This window comes from Tamandua tetradactyla, chromosome 7, assembly GCF_023851605.1.
Source record: "Tamandua tetradactyla isolate mTamTet1 chromosome 7, mTamTet1.pri, whole genome shotgun sequence".
NCBI lineage: Eukaryota > Metazoa > Chordata > Mammalia > Pilosa > Myrmecophagidae > Tamandua > Tamandua tetradactyla.
The window spans coordinates 169248311-169264730 of NC_135333.1; the positions used below are offsets into that span (position 1 = coordinate 169248311).

The following is a 16420-nucleotide window of genomic DNA, read 5'->3' on the forward strand; positions in this document are numbered from 1 at the left end:
ATCTGACTCATAGTAGAGATGAAGAGCAGTGAATGACCCATGAGAGAAACTTATCTTATTGTTCACAATACAGGGCAGAGGAAATTCAAAACTGATAAAACATCAGGCATCACAAAGCAAAGCTACTTTAATGAGGGTGAGTCATTGGTGCCACTCAGGGAAATGAATCAGGTACCCACATGCTCAATCTTCTTTAGAATGACAGGTTTTTTTTTTTGTTTTTTCTCTTTTAAATTAAAACTAAAGTCAGGTAACAACTAATATCTCAGTAGAAAAGAATTCAGCCAAATGGAAATATACAGGGGCCTAAGAAGTACGGTGAAAATATCATAGGGATACAGCTTTTCCAGAAAGGAAAAAAATAAGAAACATCATTTTAAGTATAATGTCATGCCTGCTGGCCCCAAAAGACTTGTAAGTTTTTTATCATGTCCTCTACTCCTGCTGATTTTGATACTTTCCCACCATGAAATAACTATAGTCGTTTTCTCAACTTCAAAGTACCGAGGCCCCTATGGTTTTCTGCTCAAGCATAAGAGAAGTGAGGGACGTCCTTGTCTCCTCTCATCTCCGTCCCCCTAGCCCCCATGCCCAGTCAGTCACAATTCCTGTGGGTTCAGCATCCTAACCAGCTTACTCTCCTCCCCGCAGGACAACAGCCGTGATCTAGGCTACCACTGACCCCCTCTATGCCAAGATAATGCCCTGATCTTGCCTCGCTCTAAGTGAAGCGACCACACAGCTGGAGTGACCTTAGAAAACTACACATTGAATATCCCTCCCCTGCTTAAAACCTTAAGCTTCCCATCAGGGTCACTGCAACCTTACATGAACCTTGTGAGGAGTTTGAAGAACAGGTAAACCCTCCTCCAGATTTGCCCCATGACCAGACCTTCTGTGCAGGGCAGAAACCGCAACACCCTTGCCCTTTGAATAAGGCCCTCTGCAGCCTGGTCTCTGCCAATCGGCGTAGCCACCTCTTGCCATTCCGTGTGAATGCTTTCTGATCCTGCCATCCTGGATTGGGTTCAGTGCCCAGAACATATTATATTCTCATTTACATTGTTGCCAGGCCTCCTGCTGTATGGAGAAGTCTTTCCTCCTCCTGATGCAGACAACTCCTGCTCATCCTTCTGGTCTTGGCAAAAATATTATATCCTTCACGGAGTTCTCAGAACCCCTCACTCTGAGGAAGCCTTCTTGCCACTCATTCCCAGAGGACCTAAATGCCCTTTCAAAACACTAGGATCCACTGAAACCAATGGTATAAAGTTCTGTAAAGAACCCTAGATTTGAGAGCAGAGACTTTGTTTGTTCCCCACTCTATTAGTGTGTAAAGCAATGTGTCTGACATTCAGTGGATGCTCGGGTAATATTTATTGATTGTAGAAATAATTAAATGAATGGGAAAATCTTAAAACCCTTGTTGAAACATGGTGTAGTGGACAGCATTCTATCAGAAGATGTGGCTTCTAATCCTAATTCTGCCTCTAACTTGCTAATTGTGGACCTTAATCATGTTTCCTAAACTTTGTGAATCTTGCTTTCTCATCTCTAAAATGGTGATGATATCATTTGTCTTATCTATAAGGTTGACAACAGGCTCAAAGGAGTTGAGAAAGGACAACTAATATTTATCGAGTGCTTATGATGCATAGAGCTCTGTGCTAGGTCATGCCATCTACATTAGCTCAAAAGGAAACAAGAGTCTCTAAGAGATTATTATTTACCCAAAGATCCTCACTAAGTGGCAAGACAATGACTTAAGTCCACGTTTATCTGGCTCCAAAGTCTCTGCTCTACCTCTTATTCTCTTTTTCATACATAACATGTTCCTCCAATATTCATCTGAATAATTCTTTAAGTCGTCTCTAACTCTCCCAGGCATATTGATATGCTCCTATCTCTAGGTTCATCTTATACTTAATGTCATAACTTCAGATTTTAACTATTTACCACAGCATTTTGGGGTGAAGGGACCATGTCTTTCCATTAATGTATCCTCAGTATTTGACCAGGATATTGGCATCTTGTAAGTATGAAATAAGTATTTTTTAAATGAATGAATGAATCTTACCTGGTATTTCAATAAATTTGAAAATGTAATTTATTTTTGCCGAGTGTTTAAAAATAGTTTTACGTTTAATTTTACCAGTGAATAATTAAGGCCCCAACTACAATAACTGATGTGTTTGAGGTTGTTTAGATAGTTTTATGAGCATATGACACTCCTTGATAAGGTATGGGAAAATGATTCAGGCTCACTTTGAATTTGATGTGCTTGTTTTAGTTTTATATGGCAGTAGCTAGGAGCAGATATATTGTAAGTAGATGGCAAATTACTTAGCTTAGAGAAATTGGCATATTATTTATTGGAATGTTACCAGTTCAGGAGGCTTATGACTAAGGGTGGAAACAAAACCCAGTTGCAAAGTAATGGCCTACAGAATATCAATGGACTAGGAAATCTGCTAAGTGCTGAAGGTTTCCTTTAAATTTAACTGAAAATGAATTATATTGACACAGCACGCAGATCAAAAAGAAATTTGAAAAATACTTTGAAGTTGCATAATATTTGATATAAATCCTTCATCTAAGATAACAGCTTGTCAAAATGCTAGTCATTAGGTTTGTTTAGCGAACAATGCTTCTTTTCACGTGTGCTTATGTGCCTTACAGAAGGAAATCAGATCTATTATTACCTTTATAGAGTCAACTCTCGATTATCTGAATCCATACAGAGAACACAGGCATCTGTGCCAATACAGAGAACAACCATACACTAGGTCTTATTCAGACCGAAAACAGCTGATAATAAAAATTACATCTTTGACTCTGGAATAAATGGTTCTTTGTAGCATATTTGCCTTCTTAATATACTTTCTTAATTTTTCTAAGTGAGGAGAACTATGCTACTGAAACCTCACACACACATATTAGTGAGAATTAATTCTGGACACTGAACTGCTTGCTGGTAGCAGTATTCATTCTGCATGCTGGATTCTGGTCAACACTAATGTGCTGGAAGGCCTCTTTCTCTTCAAGCTCTGGGTCCTGGGACTATATTCCCCAACCTCAAACATGGCTAATGCTGAAACTAGAGAGAACAGTGGTGAAGATAAAGTCAATCCTGGGAAAGAAAGGAAAAACCCATGCTACAGGGGTGCACAGGTGGTTCAATGGTAGAATGTCTGCTTTCCATGCGGAGACCTGGGTTCAATTCCAGGACCATGCATGCCACGATTCCCCCCACCCCCTCGCCAAAAAAAGTCCACACTATGTATTGTTTGGACTTTGTAAAAGTATAGGGATTGCTAAAATGTTTACTTTTTTTTTTTTTCCTTTGCATAGGCAGGCACTGAGAATCGAACCCAGGTCTCCGGCATGGCAGGTGAGAACTCTGCCACTGCACCACCATTGCCTGCCTAAGATGTTTACAATTTTTTAAAACATTAGAAAATGGTCTGCAAAAATCAAAAGAGGAAGGAAATGAGAAATTAGTGCCCATTGTCAGACACATTGCTTGCTGGAGTGACAGAAATAATTTTGACCATGCTGGGTCAACTGCTTTATGATTATCCAAGAAAATTGAATATCCTCTAGTGTAAATAACACCTGTCTTTTCATCTGTAAAATCAGAACAATCATGTAATGAAAATGTACATTAAAAAATGACATTTCTCTCTGAGGCATTTTATGAAATAACCAATGAATAATGGGTTCCATGGCTCAAAAGAAAGCTAGATAGTGAGGGGCAAAGCTGATACGGTCTTAGTTTGTAGACAGAAATAGACACATAATAGTGGTAGACTCTGACCAAGGCGAACTTGCTGTTAACCTGAGTAATCCCTGGGCAGGCTTCTCCCTGACTGCAGGCCCTGACCACCCTTTCACCCTGGCCCTTATGCTACCCAGGTGTCTGGGAGGTGCCTCTCCAATATTTCCTTGAATCCTTCTTTATTTCTCCCAGCCCTTACAAGCTCCAGGTGGGCTACCTAGAGAAAGAAAGCATTCCAAACTAAAAGGCCTTAATTGCAAACTCAGTAAACCACTCACCCATTCCAGTGATCAACCCCCTAAAGCCATCCAGTACATTCCACTTGGCCACACCATCCCTTAAAAGCCCTTTTGTCTCACAGAGTTGAGTTCTAGTCTCTCTTCCCAGCTTCAGAAGTTCTTGAGTAAAGTGATCCTTGCCCATTTACCATTGTCCAGTGCAGTTTTTTCTTTGACAAATACAACAAAGCAAATATTCATTCAATCACTGACTACACTCACCTATCAATAGAACCCCAAACTACATGAAGCAAAAACTGACAGAATTAAAGGGAGAAACAGACAGTTCTACAATAACAGTTGGAGACGTCAATAACCCACTTTTGATATTGGCTATAACCACTAGACATAGATCAGGAAGGAAATGGACAACTTGAATTATAAACCAGCCAGACCTAGCAGACATGCACAGGGAACTGTATCTGGGATAAAACATGTTACATCACAAAGCAAATCCCAATAAAGTTGATGGGATAGAAATAATACAAACTATGTTCCCACACCACAATGAAAAGAAATTAGAAATCAGCAACAGGAAAAAATGTGGGACATTCACAAAGGATTAGGGCCCAAGGTAGACCAGTGCAGAGGTGAAAAATATTTTCATGATGTAGAGATAGAAGACATGAATAGAGAAAGGATGTTAGCAATCTGGAAATCATTTTCAACTGGGGATGGACATTTCTGGAGAGCACAGACATTGAAATAACAAGAGGGTTTCTTCCCATCATTAAAATCATTGTCAGCTTTTCTCCTATCGTTTTACTTTTAGCTATAATGATCACACATGTATCACAAAATAGAAATGATAAGCAGGGGGAATTTTCAAGAGATATGAACAATCTGGTAGAGAAAATCAGGAAAGGAAAACTATCAAGCCGACCAAAGGAGCTGAGATAACTAGGGAGCAGATACAGGCAGCACTGAACTTGACTTGCAAGGATGCTAACAAAGCAGTTATATTTTCACACATATTAACAGAAGATAAAAGCAAAAGAAAATCGGGTTAATAAAAGATTAAGTTTTAAAAAAGAAAGCATTCTCAACACAAAAACTCTCTGGAACACTTGCTTTCATTCTCTGCTACAATTCTGGACGGATGACCACTTGTAGGACTCTGGCTTACCTCGGGAGTACCATGCCTTCCAGCTTTGACTGCTCTCTCACCCCAGGACACATAAAACCGGGGCAGGAAGTAAACAGAAATTACAATCCTGCTCATCTCATCACCTTAGCCTGCTTGTCCCTCATCACTTGGTGGGTTTAAAACGTTGGTTGCCCTTCTGGACTCACAGCACCAGCTGTTCTGCATTTGTACTGACTGCCAAATCTAGGCTCAGCTCTTTGCCTAGGACCCTAGCAAAAACAATAAAAATAATAAAGACCACCTGCATTAGGCATTTGTGAAGCTACATTCATTAAGCATGTGTCATGTTCACTAACTTTCCATTTAGTGGCATTAACGTACTGTAACAGACATGATATTTTTCAAAGAAGAAACTGATATATTCGTATTTCCATTCTTAAGTTGTGTTTTGTTGGAAAACTCTCCTCTCTAGAGTCTAAACAGGAGCCTTCACGCCCTCAGGGAGAAGACAGTGGGTTAGCAAGTCAATAGATACAAAAATCAAACTACTACTTTGGAATAACGAGAACTAGACCTGAAAAAACTACTGTACAGACAAAAGAAAAGCCCACCCCAGAAGAGAAAGGGAAGCCTAGCCTCTGAGGCATTTTAAGACGGAGAAGGCCGAATGAGATAGGTGGGCTAGAGAAACAGTTCAGCTTGTTTGTCCTGGAATTCTTTCTGGGCTTTAGCCTAGAGAAGAGGTAGTATAATATATGCATATAGGATATTATGAGGAAAAAGGGACCCAGGCTCCAATTTCCATGTGGACACTGAGGCACAGCCATATTAAATTTAACTTGGTATCACCGCAGGGTAAAACTTACCAAGGACTTGGGGCTAAATTTTGCTGAGCACACTTACTTTTCTTAATTATGCACGAGACCCAGAAGTTCCTATAGAAAGCCGAGTGGGCTGCCATGGTTCCCGCTGGCAAGGGGAGTGGCGGGGCCTCAGCGGTGCCCCAGCCACCTGGAGGGCGCCCAGGCAGGCCGGGCAGCAGGAGGCATGAGCCTGGCCAGCACACCTGTGGCCCGAATAGCCCCCGCAGGCCGCAGGGGTCGCTGGGAGTGCAGTCACACCCTGCTGCCCCTTCCACGCCACCCACACGCCTTGCACACCAGCTGTCTGTCGGGAGTGGGACCAGAAAGCCATTTCAAACGGTCTCCACGCCCCTCGATTTCTGATTTTTACCCTTTAGGGCCCCTCTCCAAGAAGGAACTTGCTTCCCCATTCTCAGCGAAACCGAAGCCATTCAACGGTAAAACCTGAACTGCAACATCCCTCTCTGCCTACAAAACTGTTACCGTCTTCCTGTTGCTGTCGGATAAAAACCAGAATCCCGGCCAAGGAGGCCCTGCGTGGCGGCCCCGGCTCCCTCCTGCCTCCTGCCCTCTAGGATTCAGGGGCTTCTTTGTCTTTAGTCACTGCTTCCTGCTAATTTCTACCGCAGGGTTTGGGCTTTTTGTTTTTACATGCTATACCTTCTTTGTGGAATAATCTTTCTACCCCATCTTGGCCTAGTTAATTCCTCTGTCTCAAATCCAGTGACTCCTTCCTGGAGAAGCTTTCACAGCCCCCGGGTGAGGTCAGTCACCCTCTCCAACCCTCGCCAAGCACCCCAGACTTTCTACATTAACTGCATTAGTTAATTTAGTTAATGTAGAAACAAACCAATAATGTTATTTCAACTTATTTCACTAGTTCAAATAAGCAGTTCCCTCAGTTAGTATGAACTAACTAGCCCATACTACCCATCATATAACTATGTAAGATGTCTTCATACATGTAAGTTTTTTCCTATTTCATTGACTTTTTTTAACTTTTTATTGTGAAATATATATACAAAAAAGAAATAATTTTCCAAGTACATGTTAACAAGTAATTATAGAACAGTTTTTAAAGTTTGGTATGGGTTACAGTTCTATGATTTTTCATTTTTTCTTCTAGTTACTCCAAAACACTGGAAACCAAAAGAAATATCAGTATAATGATTCAGCAGTCATACTCACTTGTTAAATCCTATCTTCTCTATTATATGCCTCCTTCTCTTTAAATAACATGTATACATGAAACCAACAAATTTCAAAGTATATTGCAACAATTAGTTGTAGAACAGATTTCAGGGTTTGGTATGGATTACAATTCCACAATTTTAGGTTTTCATTTCTAGCTGCTCTAAGGTACTGGAAGCTAAAAGAAATATCAGTGTAATATTTCAGCAAACATGTAATGTTTTCAGCAAACATACTCATTTGTTAATGTTTCATTAATGATTATAATGATTCAGCAATCATACTGATTTGTTGAACCCTACCTTCTCTATATAACTACATCATCACCTTTGATCTTTCTCCCCATCTTGAGAGGTATTTGGGCTATGCCCATTCTAACTTTTTCATGTTGGAAGGGGCTATTGATAATACAGGATGGGAGATGGAATTAGCTGATGCTCTGGAGAGGATGGGCCCTCGGCATTTTAGGATTTTTCTGATCCAGGGACCCATCTGGAGGTTGCAAATTTGGGAGTTATCCTAGTGCATGGAACCTTTCTAGAATCTTACATAATGCCCTACATATTCTTTAGGAATAGCAGGAATGGTTTTAGTTGGGGTTTGGCAAATTATGATAGGTAGCAATGTCTAAATGAACATAAATCTAAGTATTGAAAAGCAGTAATTTCTTCTTTCTTTTGCAAGTATCTACTATACTAACCTGTATCTTCTTTGTGAATTGCAATGTGGACTGAAATGCACTGGTATAAAGTCACGTGACACCCCAGGGGAAAAAGAAAAAAAAGGAATATATAGGAGAGGCAGTTCATGATTTATCAAGAATTTTAACTTTACATTTATATGGCATTAGAAATAAAGTTGTTTTCTTTTCTACTACCTAACATCCTGGTCTATCTACAGCACTGAATTTAACAACGAAGAATTCAGATAATTTGTTTAATGCATTTTTTAAGGAAATAAAGCCCTAAGACATAATTAATTCTGTAATGTTCTCACTAACTTTGAACTGTGCCCATATCAGCTCACCCTGAATCTCACCTTCGAGTTTAAGATCTTCCTAGCAGCCAGTTTTTGGCCAAAGCTGCACCAAGCTGCCTGCATCCAACAGCTGCATGAACGAGTCAAAAGGACGGCCTTCATTTGCCTTCCTGGCAATCCCTGATCAGCTGGAAAGGCCTATGCCACCCTCTCGCTCTATTCTAATTTTAGCTCTCCTTTAGTATTTCTTTTCCTTTGCAAAAAAAAGCAGCCTATGCTGCTAAGCACTTAAAAGCTTTTGTTTTCTTATTTTACCCATTGGGAAAGAAGCACTTTTCCACTTAACTCTTTTTAACACTCCCCATCCCACCCGCCACCCCTCAGTATTTCTCCAGGTCCTGGTGTGAAACCACTAACAAAACTGGAGATAATTAGTCACTCAGGGTAGTTCCCTTGCTTAGCAGGTGACCTTGAAAAAGGTGACAAAATGCTTCATGTACAGAGAGACTTTTGGAAGCATCTTTTCATAAAGAAACAACTTTTCTTACTGTTGATTCTCTGCCTCTTTCCCCCCAGAAATTCACAATGCGCCTGTTCTAGGCATCGTCATTCAGGAATTCATAACTCATAGGTCATCCATTACACGCTAAGGCACTGTTCCTTCATTTTCAAATGGATACCTTTACCCTCTTCACTACAGACAACATATTATGGAGGGCAATATAGTAATAACTATAGTTCTTTATATGAAACTGTTCTTCCAGGAATTGGACTGATTTAATTACAATATTTAAAGCAATTTTGCATGTGGGGAGAGACTAACTCAGCCCCTCATTCGTTGGCCTTAAGACCTTGTGATTATTCAGTATTATGCCTCCTGCTTTCATGAGCCTCCCAATCTCTGAACAGCTCCTTGTCAGTCCAGCCCCCTTCTTTAGCACCACGACTGCAGCAGTCCTTCGATCCACTGCAGCCTCCGGACGAATTGCCCCACCAAGTCTTCACTGCCCCTTACCCCCTTGTTACCCTCATCGCCTTCCTTTTCCATTTTATACTTCTTTCCTTGCATTCATAGCTCCCTGTTCTTCAATCACCTGTACATACTCATTTGGCAAAATCACAACCTACACAGAAAGCTCAACTCTCTGAATCCTTTGCACCTGCACCTGTCCAGCTGCAGAGAAACACTGAACCACGCTGACAAATCTCACTCTAAAGTCATGGACACGAATCTCAAATGGGCCCTTAATGCTGCAGGGCAATCACATCATACTTCTCTTGTCCACTTGCCCTCCCTTTCTCATAAACAAGAGTTTTACACCCTCTTCTCTCACAGTTCCTCCTGCGTCTTCATTCTCAGTTGATGCTACTGCAGTCCATTTCATAGAGAAAATGGAAACTATCAGAGCACATCTTCCAAACATTCCTACCCCATAAATCAGCATTTGCCCTCACACCTGCACCTTCCTGACTGCTTCCTTTGCTCATGTCTAAACCCGTCTCTCCATTTTCTCCTGTATCGGAGATTTTAATTTCCCTTTGAAGAAGGTCCTTGCAAGAGTAGACTGTGCAAGCTTCCTCCATGTCCTCCCCTCCCATTTTCAAGCTCACAACACTGGGCTTTTGCCCCATCATTCCACCCAAACTTCTCTTGTCAAGGTCAGCAATGACCTCCATGTTGTTAATTCCACTGGGTAATTCTTACTTCGCTCCCATCCTACTCAACTTCTGAGCTACATTTGACAGAACTGCTATATCCCTCCTATTTAATAACTTTGTTCATCTGAATTCAAACTGCAGCGCTCACCAGGAGATGTAATTCTACCACCCAGGTTGCTTCTTCTCTATCTCCTTCACCGGTGTTGGCTTTAATCTCTTCTGGTAAATTCTGATCTTTACAAACCTCAGATTTTGATCCTCTATATCTACTATGTGACGGCAATGTTCACATTTATATCTCCAGACTGAACCTTCAGCTGCCTACTCAGCAAACCTATTCAAATATCTAATTGGCATCTGTAGTGGTCACGTTCTCTAGAGAAACAGAACCAGCAGGAGAGATCTGTAAATATGAGATTTATAAAAGTACCTCACACAACCATGGGACACAGGAGTCAAAAATCCATAGGGCAGGCTGCCAACTTGGCAACTTCAATGAAGAGTCTCAACGAACTCCACAGGAGAGGCTGGCTGGCTGAAGAAGCAGTGAAAAGTCTCTCTTGTCCCTAAAAAGTCTTCAGCTGATCAGAGCAAATCCTACTGACTGGATTCTCTCGTTTGTGGCATAATCAGTAACAAATGCAATCATTTTGTGATCACCAACAATCAGAAGGCTGCTGCTGATGATTCAATACACCAGCCTTCCGGTTTATTATCAGCCATGGAATAACCTTGCAGCAACGGTTAGGCCCAATGCTTGTCTAACCAGACAAGTGGGCACCATCACCTGGCCAGGTTGACACTTGGATCCAATCATCACAGCATCTCAAACTTAAAATTTCTCCTCATTCACCAAATATGCTCTCTCACATCATTTTGCATGTCAGATGATGGCAAATCCATTCTTACAGTTGTTCAAGCCAAAAAGCTTGGAGTTATCCCTGATATTTCTGTTTTTTCATATACCACATCCAATCCACCTTAAAATCCTTTTGGCTCTACATTCACAATATGTCCAATATCCATCCATTTCTCACATCCCCCACTACTTCTCTTTTGGTCTAAACTACCTTCATCTCTCATCTAGATTACTGAAATGCTGCAACAGCTTTCTCAGTAAACTTCCTGCTTCTTCTTTTATTCCCCCTGCCCAGTTTATTCTCAGCATAATAGCAACAGTAATCCTTATAAACTGAATGGGATCCCCATTTTGCTCTGAATAAAAGCCAAAGCCCTTACAGTCGCCTATTAAGCTCTACGTGACCTACTGCCCTCCCACATACCTTTTTCCCTGCTAATATTCTCTATTTTATGGATGGTAGTCAGATCCAACTCCTCTGCTTAAGCCAGAAACTTTAGAGCCCTCCTTGACCTTTTCCCCCTTACCTTCCCACAACCAGTCAGTTACCACAATCTGTTGATTCTTATATCCTTGTATTTCCCAAATTCATTTACATCTTTCCATTCTCTTAAATCCATTCACATCTTTCCACTGCAGATGATGCTGTTTCTCCCCACCTCCAGTCTCACCTCATCTCTAATCTATCTGCTAGCTGTTAATATTACAGTAATCTTATAGTTAAATGCAAACTGGTCACACCATTCCCCAGTCTAATGTCAAAGGGCTTCTCCTTTAACCATCTTTCTTGATGGTATATAAATGTATACTTGGATTACATAATTCAGTGCCTTAGAGGTAGGTATCCTTAATCACAATATTAAAATGGTCTCCTCTAATAAATTCACTGAAGGTCACTTATGCAAAGCGTTTTGCAGCACACAATTTGTTTTAGAGGGTGAATTAGTCTTTTTTTCTATCAGACTGTCAAAAAATAAAGATTATTTTTTGTACATACAATTATTTATAAAATGAACTGTGAATTCTACCTCTACATTGAGAAAAGGTCGGCCACCATGGATAAGTAAAAGCCTATAGTAGACTATTTCAATAATAATAGCAAACAATAATGATGATAATACAAAAGAAGAATATTAGTTTCGAAGCTTACAAAATGTATTCACAAGCATAAGCTCATCTGTTACTACAGCTACCCAAAGAGTAGACAGTATTTCCCCTTTTCAGAGGAATAAATTGAAGATCAGAGATGTTAAGTAATTTGATGGAAGAAACCTAATAAATCAGTTATGGCACAGACTTCTGAAATCCATCTCTTTCAATACATCATGTAGCAGTTATCTTTACATGCAGGTTCTTAAATACAAAATATAGAAAACTATGTTTAAGATAATGAAATATTAACTCTTCAAGAAGATAAGTGCTTTATTTTAAAAGTCATATTTTTTCATTTAAAGTGAATCAACACTATCCTTCCATGTTGTTACTAAATATTGATCTATTCTAAAATTTTTGATGTAGTATGGAAGTGGCACATAAAATTAGGAAACATTAGTAACGGGCTGTCTGAGACCATTGCAACTGTTAAAAGGTCAGATTTTGGTTCTGCTTAAAGGTCAGACCTGAAGCTGCGCTGATGGTTACAATCCCACTGCACACTCTGGGTGGTGCCCCTGGCATCCTGGCAGCGGTAAATCTACGTGGTCTTATCTTCTCCCTCTGATGGTCACTGTCAGAATGGGGAGAGGGCACCAGGGGTTGGGACTAGACCCACCACTTCTCTTACTCTTAATTTAAAAACTGTAACTAATATTTCTTTCTGCCTCAAAGGACTGTTGGCAAATGCCCCACCTTAATAATCCCCAAATGCTATAAATAGTGCACTAACTAAAATAAAACCAAAAATGTAGATTTTCCTACAGGCAAGAATCAGATTACCTGTCATTCCTCCCATTTTAGGATTTTAAATATGGAATAAGTCACTCTAGTAAGTAATGATGGTGCACCAGCACTGTGCCCGTCACCCCTTCCAAGGTCCACCCCCATTTTTCTTTATGCATCACATCTTTCTCATTTCCTGTAAAATTGCTTCTAGGACATGGCAGACATACAAAAAACTACTCATGCTCACCGAGTAAATGCTGGGCTCGGCAGACTAAGGAGATGTACGCTGATACCACACTAAAATGATGACAGTGACAATAACTATCACTAACTATAACAACTACTGCTACCAAGTTACGAACATCCATTGAGCGTTAACTGTGTGCCAGATACTGCACTGCTCACCTTACATTCATGACCACACTGCAGAGTAAGCGATGTGGTTAACCTAATTGTGGTGGCTTGGAGCTGAGTGCCCTGAGACACATGTTCTAAATTTTAATCCTTTCCTGTGAGTATGAACTTGTTGTAAATAGGATCTTTTGAGGTTACTTCAGTTAAGGTGTGGCTCAATGGATTGGTCTTAATCTTATTACTGGAGTCCATAATCAGATGAAATTCAGATGCTAAGAGGGAAAACAATGGGCAAAAGTGAGAAGCTGGAGGTAAAGAGAACCAGGGAGAGGAAGGTGAAGAGGCCATCCTGTATTACCAGGTGACAGAGAAGCCAAGACCCAAGCGTGACCGACACCCAGCCCCACAACTCTACCATCTTCAGGCGGAGAGCATTGCTCCACTGGTGACGTGATTTTGAACTTCTAGCCTCAAAACCATGAGCCGATAACTGCCCATTGTTTAAGCCAACCCATTGCATGGTACTTGCTTTAGCAGCCTTTCAGGAAACTGAAATGCTACTTCGGCTGGCATTCTGGCTTCAGTACCTACAGTATGGTCAGGGGCCCCTCCATTCTAGTTTACATTCTAAAAGAGAGGGAATGAGACAAATAAACAAGCAAATGAAGAACATAATTTTATATGCTAAGGAAAGATATGGAGAAAGGAAACCAGGATGATTTAACCGAAATGACTGGAGCAACGTAGAAAAGGGCTAGGAGTATGGTCTCTCGGCACCAGGTGCTTGGATTGGAATCCCAGCTCTGCCAACGGGCCATTGTTTCGTTATTTATCCTCTCTGGGCCTGTGTGTTCTAATCTGTGACGAATAATAGTATCTAATTCATATGATAGTTCGCAAGTTTAAATGAGTTAATATATGTAAAATACTTACAACAATGTCTGGAACATATGAAGTGTGATTTTAGTTTATGCTTATTATTATTATTATTGTTCTTTTTTTGCATCATCATTATCATAATTATTATTCTATAAAAGGCTTCTAACTGAAAGTGATCTAGAAAGGCCTCTCTGAAGAAACGCATTGAGCCAAAATCCAAATGTCACTCGACCACTTGAAAATGTAAAGACAGAGAGTCTAGGCCAAAGGAACCAAAGTGCAAAAGCCCCAGGGTCAGAATTTCCCACAAAGAAGGCCAGTTGGGGCCAAGTTGAGTTTGCAACAGTTAAAGCTAAAGAGCTAGTAAGAAGCTAGGTCATGTTGGAGCTCACGGGTCTGGTGTGGAGCTGGAGTTTTCTTCTAGGTGTGATGAGAAGCCACTGGATCCTCTGAAGCGAGCTAATGACATGCTTTGATTTACAGTCTATAAATATCACTCTGACTGCCCTAGAAAGATGGGATAATAACTTCCAGAGACTCTCAATCCCACCACTCACATTAATCAATATTTTAAAAATCTCAGGTTTTTCCCTAAGGAAAAATAATTCTCTGGCTATATTTTTGAAATGTTTGTGTTAGTGCTTTAAAAAGCATAGCCACTTTAAAGAACTTAAATGAGTGCATGCATATACATTCATATATCCAGACACATACTCATTTTGAGCAAGGATTCCATGGAATCCCTGCACAGACATATTTTATGACTCTATAAAGACAAACTGATCATGTGTACTGGATTTTGAAATCGTACACTCTGAAGGAAAGGAGTTGAATAGACCATGTAAATTAGATATAATGGGAAGAAATGTTTAGGCCCCATTTCCCACAGATCTGTCCTGTAGCCTTACCAAATATTAGCTCCTTGCCCCCTGAAGAAGGGATATATTAGAAATCAATAAGATTCGATTGACCCAATTAGGGAAGAACGAGGTATGTTTTGCTAGAAGATTAAGGAAAATATTCCCCTTACTCACAATCTCACGCCCCATACCCCACCTCCCCAGGTCTACTTTGATTCTACCAGGTGGAACGTTTGCTTAGGCCACATTCTTCAATTCAGTCTTACCAGACAGCCTCAATATGGGGTCTCCAGACTCATAGCAGCTACTAATAAACTGTATGCTGATTAGTAAAAAACACTGTATGGAGATGGTTAAATAACGGGAAAAGGAGAGCATTTCTAGGCCCCTGGCTATTTAACCACCATAACAGCATTAAATAATCATCTTTAATATCTAACACTTGAAAGGCCATTAATAAAATTCAGAAAGAATAATATGCCCATCCTATGATAAAAATCTTCAAGCCCTATACTGCCGCACATGGAGGTGAACTAAAACCACATTTCAACTTGTACGGAGAGCCCCCTTAATTCCTCTCACTCGTAAAGGTTTTCATTGTAAAGGTTCAAAAGTATAGTTGCATAAGGAAACTGCTCTACCTGCATGGTCAGTTCCCCCGTTCTTGACTTCTATGGCTCCCACAGAGGAGGTGGGCGGACTAACAGGAGGGCTGGAAGTGAAGCTTGCATACCCTGTAGATGTGTTGATTTCAAAATAGTCTTGGTTGTGATTCATTCGATGAAAATCCAGAGAAGACACAATAGATGTTCGTTGCTTAGGCTAAAATAAATGAGCACAATAAAATTATTAATATGGCCATGTTTATCCCCAGCCCAGTCTTCCCATCAATTTAATCTAAGTAATGATTGACTTTTTCCAATTAAACTGTTTTTATACCTAAAGCATAATTATGTTTCACACAGACACTAAATAATCACTTCATGAATTAAATAAGAAAAGATTTAATGAAAACATATTATGACATAGTTGATATGATTTAGACATTTCCTTAGCTTTGCTCAGAAGACTGTAAGAATATAGTACAGTTCAAAAAGTTTCAATTTGAAGTCACCTTTCATTCAACTAACATTTTTTAATCAATTGGCGTTTGCTGGCTCCTGGAATATAGCATCAAATAATAAAAGGGTCCTTAAATCAATGAAGCATAGTTAAGAATGTTCCAATTTTTTTTTATTCTTTACATAGTTCTTAGAATTGGTGTCATTACACATTGTCCCCAAATAACATATGCAATAATTTTATCATCAGAATTAAGTAAAGTTGTATAAAACATTTGCAGAATCCAAGAATCTAGTTGGCATTTGCAGTGAACTTTGATTTTCTTTTAAGGATTTTAATAAATCCCCAAATAGCAAGAAAAGTCAATTTACACATAAAAGTTGAAGTCATGATGTAACCTATATCCTTTGTCAGTAATGGATTGCTCCCTACAGCAGTTTTCCATAGTTTAAATTATATTCACTCCTTTGGCTGCCTGATAGAGCTTCTATTGTCCTCCAGAAATACTGCGGTCTGTTTGGTTCTCAGAGTTTTGTACTTTTCCCAAAACTTAATCCAAGTTTTCTTTCCTTCTATTTTTCAAATTTATATTACTGACATATTAATAATATCTCTAACATTAAGGTTATTTGAAGTATAAATGGCAATACATCAAAGCCCTCACCCCCTTTCTTTTGCTTCACAAATGTTC

At 39.9% G+C, this 16420-nt stretch overlaps 1 protein-coding gene across 6 annotated transcripts in view; it reads right to left on the reverse strand.

The window, feature by feature from the left end:
- LOC143642843 (ankyrin repeat and sterile alpha motif domain-containing protein 1B-like) overlaps positions 1-16420 on the reverse strand; it is an 887705-nt gene that overhangs the window by 294956 nt on the left and 576329 nt on the right. For all 6 annotated transcript variants that reach the window (XM_077111726.1, XM_077111725.1, XM_077111727.1 and 3 more), the window contains exon 12: positions 15309-15489. In XM_077111726.1, coding sequence (XP_076967841.1) covers positions 15309-15489 — 181 coding nt within the window. The remainder of the gene's footprint in view (positions 1-15308; positions 15490-16420) is intronic.